The sequence below is a fragment of the Citrus clementina genome, unplaced genomic scaffold (assembly GCF_000493195.1).
Source record: "Citrus clementina cultivar Clemenules unplaced genomic scaffold, Citrus_clementina_v1.0 scaffold_3, whole genome shotgun sequence".
Lineage (NCBI taxonomy): Eukaryota > Viridiplantae > Streptophyta > Magnoliopsida > Sapindales > Rutaceae > Citrus > Citrus x clementina.
The window spans coordinates 37839501-37849443 of record NW_006262339.1 but is presented as its reverse complement, the minus strand read 5'-3'; the positions used below and the strand labels follow the sequence as shown (position 1 = coordinate 37849443).

General features: G+C 31.6%; 1 protein-coding gene across 1 annotated transcript; it reads right to left on the bottom strand.

The window, feature by feature from the left end:
* Nucleotides 1-3557: 3557 nt before the first annotated feature.
* Nucleotides 3558-5896, bottom strand: LOC18048071 (probable pectinesterase/pectinesterase inhibitor 20). Its single transcript, XM_006442883.1, has 2 exons — nucleotides 4870-5896; nucleotides 3558-4249 (listed from the first exon to the last, which is right to left on the bottom strand). The coding sequence occupies exons 1-2, from the start codon at nucleotides 5894-5896 to the stop codon at nucleotides 3558-3560; spliced, it is 1719 nt and encodes a 572-aa protein (XP_006442946.1).
* Nucleotides 5897-9943: the final 4047 nt, after the last annotated feature.

Genomic DNA, 9943 nt, shown 5'->3' with positions numbered 1-9943 from the left:
TATATTTCTCTAGAAGTAGCAGTCACGGTAATATTGATATTTGCTCAACACTGCGCTTCCACAACATTTACAATCTTAGTATCTTGTATATTGGTGGTTTTCTTACTCTCGATGTACCCTGTGATTTTCTAGCAAATTCTCAAGTATAGATTGTTTGGATTGATATAATATGAGGTAAGAAAAGATTAAGAGACATCTACACTCTCAGAATATGTAATGCCGTAAGTCTGACAAGTGCTATGATATGGCATCATGCATACTTTTTGATTTTTTTTTTTTCCATTTGAACAAATGCGTAGGTTTATTAAAAAGAAATTAATTTACATTGCATATACTAATATATTGAATATTAGTGATTGAGGTGTGTTTTCAGTCATAGAGTGTATCTATGTAAATTGTAATGAAGAATGTTAGGAATCGGTGACATGAGACACGGCTTGGAATGGAACGTCTCACATGTAGGCTGTGTTGGGCTTAAAATTTGAGGCATATATGCCTTAAAAACATGATATGATATCAGATGAATCAAAACATGACTAGTGAAAGAATCTGCACTAAGCATGCATACAATTTTATGACTTAATTGTAATTGAATTACTAATAGATTATTTAAATAAACGAGATTGGATTAAACAAAATTAAATTTAATAATGTTTTGTTTAATTTCAATTGAGTTCAAATTGTACTATTCATTAATTTATATTATTTTAAATTGTAAATTAATTTATAGTTTTCAATTAAGTGTAACTGAATAATTGATGTTGTTGTGTTACGCAAATGTATCAATCCCTTCTACCATACTTTAAGTCGATGAATAAACAATTTAAGGGAAATTATTTTAATTTGAATAATTTTTTTCTTTTCATATATATTTTAAAAAATTTAAATAATTGAACTTTCTCTAAGATGGATTTCTCTATGATGCAATATGACTCTTACAACAATGCTAGTGTGGTTGTTGTAGACTCTTAGATTTAAATGTTTTAATCTCCACCATTAATTTATTATAGTAGATAATTAATTAATTAATTAGTAAAAAAATAATATTTAGGTTACAGGTAGATTAGTTTTTTTTTTAATTATACAAACAGAGGGAAAATGTCAATTTGAATTCTTTGGTCAATAATTGCATTCTCTTTGAGATAGGGGACATGTTATAATATTAGTAGCGGATCAAAAATAATTCCTGGATATGCTTTCTTGGCATTTTACACTTGAGTGTGTGTGGCATTGTGATGAAGAACTTCAATTGAAATAGAACGTAATTGTGAGCATCAATTGAAAGAGAATGAGCAGAATTCAGTTAAAATTTTGCTTAATTTGAAGCAGGGCCGGCTTTAGAGTTAGAGGGGCCTTAGGCAAAATTTTTTTATGAGACCTTTATTTATTTTACAATTTCAATACTCAAAGATATATAAAAAGAATCAAAATTTATTTCATCTTTTATTCTTGAATTTCAACAATAATTAAAAAAAGATAAAAAAATTTAAAAATAGAACCTAAAAAATAATGAAGAAGATATATTTTTGTATTCCATTAAAACCGTTAAAAACAAACAAACAAACAAACAAATAAAGACAATATTATTTTCAAATAGAATATTTAGAATGATAGAATATAAAAATTTGAAATGATAAATTGATGTTCAAAAGTAAAAACGGACTTTATATTTTAAGAAACTAATTATTTTAAATGAACCAATGAATATAATAATTTTCTTTATAGAGAAAAGAACAAGAAATTTTTTTCATTTACTAATTCTTGAGATTATAAGGTTTTTAATAAAAATTAAAAGAAATACTAAAAGTCAAGATTCTAACATTGAATAATTAAAAAGGTAAATAATTTTTTGAAAATATTAATAATGCATGAACTAATGGTTAAATCATATTATTAATTATATTTCTTTAAAATTAAGGTTCCCAAATATACATTTTTTTTTATCAAAAATATTTCTTAATTGTAGGATAATTAATAATAGATAGATATTTAATAAACTTTTTGATTTCTTAAAATACATATTAAATTTTTTATTAATTAAAGAATTATTAAAGAAATACTAAAAATATGAGGGCTTCTTAAAATATGAGACCTAAGGCAACTGCTTTATTCGCCTATACCTAAAGCCACCCCTGATTTGAAGGATGTTTAGCTCAAGAGAATTTGGAGAAATATTGAATGTAGCAGAAGTGGTTGGAACTTGAAAGCATTGGGCAATTTGATTAAAGATTGTGGTGAGAAAATTGATTCAAAAGAAAAACAATTGAGGGAAAGTGAGAAAGAGGTTGCATTCGAACTTGAATCTTCCATTCAAAAACGGATTGACACTTGTACAAAGCGAATCGAAGACAACTATAGAAGTCTTTGGAAAGTCAAGCTAACTTTAAAATAAAAGAGCGTGAGAGATAAAAGCCCAGGAGTAATCAATGAGACAAACAAAGAGGTTGTATTCCATCACAAGTCCTTTTTTTTTTTTTTTTTAATTTCAAAACAATTTTTTTGAATAATTATTGTATAAGTTTGTTTAAATTCAACAGTACGCATTTCTTACATTTCTGTTAAATATTACATATTTGTCTTATGTGACATTAGTATCAATTGATTTGGCTTCACCGTTGAATCTGGGATTAATTAAAAAAAATTAAGAGTAATATTTATTTCTTTCGATTGTTACATCAATATACTAATGTAAGAAATAAAATAAGTTAGTAACATTGAATAGAAACAAATAAGAGTAAGGGACCTTTTCTTTTTCCTAACTTAATGACTTAATTTGACTTAATTTCAATTAGTTAAATTATTAAATCTATTTTTTTTAAAGTTAATGAAAATTTTCAGTCATTAAGTTGATAAGCTTTATTTTTTAGTTTTTTACTTAATTTAAAAAGTATGAGTGATATCATTACAACATATTCTCCAAAATATCCTATTCAAATTAATTTATTATCATTTTACCTAAATTAAACTTACTAATTAGTATTATTATTCATCTCTATAACTTGTGATAATATAGTAGCTAGTAGATTATTTTAGTTTTTATATTTTATTTTCTTCTAATTAACATAATTTGTATTTATAAATTTTTATGAATACTTTTCACCTAAAACACCATAAACTACAATAAATTTGATCAACATATTCCAATTTAGGGTACTAAAGGGTTGTATTTGTTTAAACATAATGTATGTTATAATAAAATGCTGTATTATTTATGTTCTTTAAAATGTTTATTATTTGTTTAGCATTAAAATTATATAAGGGCACAAATATAAATTTAATTGATTTCAGATATCGTAAGTTGAAAAAACGAATAACTTGGTAATTAATTTTCTTACAAAAGTTTTAGAATCAAAGGGATTACGAACAAGTATTCTCTACATAGGGACGAGATAAGTTGAGCCATAATTTATTTTTCAGGGTTAGCTTTATTATTACAGCCATCCTTTCAAAAAGCATGCCAAAGACGATATAATTTCACGATCAACTTCAGAATAAATCATAGTGTAAAAAAAAAAAAAAATGTAAAACTGCTTCACACGGAATGAGTAGGTTAATTACTAAATTAAGCCACCGGTGTAAGGCACTGCAGTTTGCGGTAGCCAATTGTCCCCCAACAAGAAATTAGAAACGGTGAAATTGGCTGCATCTGTGGCATTGATGACCTGGTAACCAGGCCACGTCACCCTATTGGTAGTGTCTGATCCTGGCCCTGTGTTATTGTACTCCGCATAATACAACGTAGCTAGTGCAAAATCGCCGCTCCACTCGTGCCAACCAGCTGGGTTGATCAGACTGTCCATGAAAGATTGCATGTAAACAGTTCTAGAGTACTCCTTCCAAGGCCTCCCCAGATATGGCTGCACCGTTTGATTGCTCGAAGCAAGATCAGCGGCTGCTGTGATCGTACAGTTATGGATGGACGTACCCGTATTCTGGTTAGGATCGGTCCGACCTTGGGCGGTAATGGCGATGAACTGTCCATTCAGTGGCAGCCGGGGATATATATTGCAGTTTTGGAGTACAACGGCAGCGTTTCCGAATATGAAATCAACTGTGCCATATATGTCGCATTCTCTGTAGAATTGCCTTAGAGAATGTGTATATAGAGTATCTTGGTACCCTTCAAAGCTGCAGCTATAAAACGTAGAAAAATCTGCCCCACTGCGAAGTGCCACAGCCTGGCCCTTGCTTGGTCCAGCTGTATTCCTGAAAGTTATGCTCGATGCTACAAAGTTTGGTGCCACAACAACTGCAATGATTAATCAATATATTTATAAGTACTCATTAGAATAATTAGGTTCAAATTATATATATATCATTGTTAGGTGCGGACGTCCACATTTTTTTTTTAATACGGACACACTTTTAAATTTTAAAAGAATTAGTTATTGAATGAACTATAAAATCATGCGGTTTAAGAGAGTTAAAAATTAACTTTTTTATACTTTGCAGTTTTAAAGTGTATCCGCATGAAAAAAAATGAGAACACCCACACTAAAAAAAGACTATTTATATATATATAAATGTTCTAATCCAGAATTTTAAAGTACGGGAACGTCCGGGAAAATATATAAACCGTGCGGTTTAAGCGCTTTAAGTTTTAAGCCTTTAAAACCCCGCGGTTTTTAAAATTTTCCCGGATGTTTTCCGCACTTTATGATCCCGGACCAGAAAACTACTATATATATATATATATATATATATATTTTTTTTTTTTTTAATTTCAAAAACCTTGAATTGTACTAAAATCAAGGACAAGTTTACAACGTTATAATATGGTGAAAAGTGTTACAGTTTATAACGTTGTAAACTTGTCCCCGATTGAAAGCGGGCTCTATATATACATATATAGGTAGGTAGGTAGATTACTGAAGGTTGCAGAATTGAAAGTAGTCCATCCATCAACGACGCTTCTGTTGCCTGTGATTATTGTCTGATTGATGCCGTCTCCGATCATCAGCAAATTGATCTTGTTCTTAGGAATGGATACGTATTCTTGATACACACCCGCGGTGATATAAATCAAAAAGTACCCATTGCTAACATTAGTATTGTTTGGAGCAAAATTAATAGCATCAGTGATGGTGGAGAAATTTCCAGAGCCATCCTGAGCAACCGTAACAATGTCGGTCACCAAGACGCCTTGATCACCATCACCAGTACTTGAGAGTTTTCTCCCTCTTACTGCAGATTCGTAAATTGCTCGTATTCGGTCAGACATTACCAGTGGTAAACGTCCGTTTTGACCCACCAGACGTTGCGTGCTAGAAAGCTGCCATGAAGTTATTATCTTCTTTTGATCACCAATCCAACCCTTTTTGAAAAGAGCAAGCAAGACACTGCTAAGTTTTATGTCCTCAAGTAGAGGGACAGAGAGGCCATTGTTTATGCTCTCGAAGGAATTAGCAGAGGTCTGAAGGCCATCGAAACAGGTCTGTTGGTTTGTTAAGATGGCACTAAGAAGAGCTTGCACGTCATCCGCTTGGATGGTAGGCAGAATTTGGCTAGTGGTATTGGCAGTTTGATAAGAGGTTGAAAGATAGTCCATGTTAAGATCAGCTAGTAAACGGCAATCTTCTAGCGCTCGGATTGCACTGATTGATAATGTGGATCCGGATTTAAGATAATTGTCAACTGAGTTGAGGAATTTTTGAGTTTGTGTTAAAGCTTTGCGGATGGATAAGCGACAATAGGTGTAGGTATCTGCGGTTTGGTTAGGGGAAGCAGCAGGGAGCACCGATTTGCAATCGGAAGGGTTTGGAGTGCACATGCAAATGGTTTCTGGTGGGACAGGGGCTGTTGGATCAACATCTGCTGCCGCACAAGATGGATAGGCAAATAAAAGAAGAGCAATGAGTATAGGTGATGTTTTGAGAAAGAAGAGCTTAGAAGCCATTAAATTAATTGCTTTAACGACGGAAAGAGATTCAATTTGAATGATTTGGGTATCATTAATTGTAAGTTTGATGTATTTATAGGAGGCAAATGTAGCTTTGCTTAATATTTTGTAATGACTAATGAGTACAAAAATATGGAAGTCAACTGGTAAGACTTTTATAAAAAATAGTAATATATGGAAGTCTACTTGTAAGACTTTGAAAAAATAGTACAATAATTTAAAAAAAAAAGTTCAATGTTTCGCAACAATGAAATAACAATCTTATTCCTTGAGGTTTTATTTGGGCGAAATTCTCCCACTAATTGTCTGACATACATGTTACAATAAAACAAACACAGTGAGATAACAATTTAAATAGTAGCTAATTTAAACAACAATGTAAACCAACAATCGGGAACAATAAATGAAGAACAGAAGAGGAAGGAAACCGAAACAGTAATATAAACCCGAGGCCTGCAGAGGACAGTTTCCTTAAAACAGATTTACCACCTCTTGGAGTGGTTTAGGTCTGCTGGTATCTGTTTCCGAGGATTTAACAACTGCTTTGTATTGAATTTTCGAATTCAATATGTTTTATTTAATTGTTATAACAACCAAATCAATTCATTGAATTGATTTCAAAATTGAATAAAAAAAAAAGTGAATTATATAACAGCTAAGAAATAATTGTTGAAGCTGTTACAATCCTTTGAATTCAAAACGCGAAACTGTTACAATAAAAAATTCAAAAGGAAATAAAAAACGCGCCAAGCTTGCATGGATGATTTTGGGCTGACATTCACGCACGCACACGAGTTCAACCAAATTGGTCTTGGATTTGCACCCCCCCTGCGCACGCGCATGTGGAGAGAGTATCTATCCTTATAATTCTTACTCATACATGGTTAAGTGTTTATATATAAAAACTAATTCCTAGGCTTCTTTTTCTCATGTGGGATAAGCCTCATTTCCTTTCAAATTTCCAACTTCAAGGGTGAACTTTGAGAGACAATTTCTCATTCACCCTAGCACCATTTTGAGAAAATAAGATTATACTTTTGAAGTATCAACGGAGTAGAATCCGAACCTCACAAGATTTTCCACTTTTGTTAAGTGGGACTCACTCAAAATGTGCCCTCAAAATAGCATATATACATGCTATTTTTTCAACAATACATTCTCCCACAAGTTATTCACAATGCCTGATTTTGGTTTATTTACTTTATTCTAGTTATTCTTATGATCCAAGGTTTCATGAGATTTGACCGGTTATATTCCGCGCACGAGGGCATGTCAGAAATAAAAAATATCGTCATTATCTTAATTCTTTCATACTCTTGAAAATTATCCCTTGGGGTTGAAGAAAAATAACGAAAATTTTCTCCTTTACATTTCTTTCCTAGCTAGTAATCCCGTTGGGATAAACCGTATTTACTTAAAGATTTTAAGGTACCCGATTTACTTAAAGACTTTAAGGTACCCGATTTATTAGACATTAATTTACTTTGGTGATCTTTAGATGAATTTGGAAGCTACTACTGTAGATATACGAGGCCAGAAGCTTCTACAACAAATGAAACCTTACTTTGATCCGAACCCAACCAATCCGTAGACGTATGGAAGATGTTCTTGTTCTCGTCTTCTTCTTGTTGGTAAATGGTAATTACCGTGTTTCTAGATTAGGGCTCCCTCGAGTAAAGCCTATTTATACGTGCTCAAATTGTGATTCCTTATTTTTTAGGAATTTGCTAGTTGACTATAATAGTCTAGATCATGTGGATCACTTGGAATATAATTTTTTGGGGCAACAGAAGCAAAGTGGCGTGCATGAGAGGAATTTCATGTAAAGGCTGCCTGGAATGAAGCCTATATATACATGGATCAAATTGTTATTATTTAATTCCTTGTAATCAGGAATTTGTCTATTGTTGAGCATTTAATATGGATATATTTTTAAAGGCATTAAATTTAGATCAAAAAGTTATAAAATAAGATATATTAAGTATTTTTGAAAATATGGATTCTTTAGAAGGCACATCCTAGCACACCTCTACTGGGATTGCTTGGTGAGGCATTGACTATAAAAAGGGAGTACATTACACATAAAAGACACATTTGCTACTATCAGTCTATCACAAAAGCCCAGAGAAGTGAAAATCAAGCAAGTGGCCGAACACTACAAAAGCAGAAGTGCATGCATGATTTGAAGTCATCTACACCCGTTGCTTAGAATTTAATTATTTAAGGAAAAAGGACGTCTAAATCTAGGGCTGGTAGTCTGGGTCAGAATTTATTTATTCAATTTGATTCAATGCAAATTAAATAGATTTTGGTTTGAAAAAATTGGTTGGTTTAAAAAATGAGTGAATTTGATTCGATTCTCTAATTAAACGAATTGAATTTGGGTTTCAGGACATTAATTCATTTATTCATTTAGGATTTGTTTAATAAATGGGTCATACACAAATTGAATATGATCCATTGGTTCATTATTTGTTTAATTAAATTACTTATTTATCTTTAAATATATATATATATATATAATTTTAAAGTTTAAAGGTTAATATAGAAATTATAAATGATAATAAGTTTGCATCTTGTAAGAGGATAAATTTCATCCTACCCCCTTATTAGATTGACATACTAGAATTTATCCCCACAATTATGAAAACTTCAACTTGTCCCACAAAATATGTTAAATTTAACCATTGACTAATGTTAACTCACTAAAATACAATAATATCCTTGTTAATTATAAAATATGTTATCTTATTGTTGTACTTATGTTGGATATATATATCTTTTATACCCCTCCTATTTCTAAAATAAAACTAATTCAAACTTTATGTGCATCGTTGACAAAAATACCCTTTAATCTCTTTTTTAGAAAATAAATCAAAATCTCAATAATAATATCTCATAAAGCAAGAATGTTTCATGTTAACCCAACCAAAAACCACCTGAAAACCTCATTCTACACACAATTACAAAGAAAATCTCACCACCAATCTTGAAGATTCTCAAATTTAAACAAAAATTATAAATTTTGAAATAAAATTCTCAATCTATAAAAAAAGGGAAATTTTTTTTTTCTCTATCTCTTATTCTTTCTTTATCTTCTTCATTCCATTCCTTGTCCATCTTCTTCTTTGTCATTTTTTTCTTTCCTTTTTCTCACACACTTTTAAATCAAAATTAGCCCAACAAAACCCATGGCCGCACGCAGCAATGTCCAACAAAATCCATGGCTGTGTGTGCCCATTCCAAGCAAGTCCGCGGCCATTCCAAGCAAGCCCATAGCCACGCGCGCCCATGCTAAGCAAAACCAATGGCTGTGCGCGGCCATTGCCAAGCAAGCCCATGGTTGCATGCGACTGTTCCAAGCAAGTCTATGGCTGCACTCGACCATTCCAAGTAAGGCCATAGTCTCGCGCAGCCATGCCAAGCATACGATGATCCAAGCAATTGATTCCAACAAATTTGTTTCGAATTTGATTCGTTTATTCATTTTGCCACACCTATCTAAGTCCCTCACTTGGGGGGCACACTTGGGGGGCACTAGCCTAACTGGCTTGAAAAAAAATTTTAAAAACAATCTCAAATCAGATCTTACTTCCTTTAAATTTGTGAAAGTGTCTCATTTGAGTGTTAAAAATAAGATTGCTTTAGGCCCCTCATTGATTATGAAAAGTTTAGTACTTTCCTCAGTTCCAAAATTGAATTAGTTTACTGCTAGTTTAGAAACCAAATTTTTTGTGCAGAAATAAATTAAAGTAATGATATAGCCACAAACTCTTGTACAAACTTATCTTATACAAACTGATGTGGCATGATAAGATTGGTTGTATTAAATATCTCTTGGCCCACATGATTTATTTTCATTATTTTTTATTTTCATTCAACCAATAAATTAATGCCACATCAGTTTGTACAAAATCAGTTTGTACAAGAGTTTGTGGCTGTATCATCACTCATTAATTTTATAGTTAAAGTGTCTTATATTCTTATTTGAAATTTCTGAAATTATATTATATTTTTAATTAAACACATAATTAAAAATCTAAT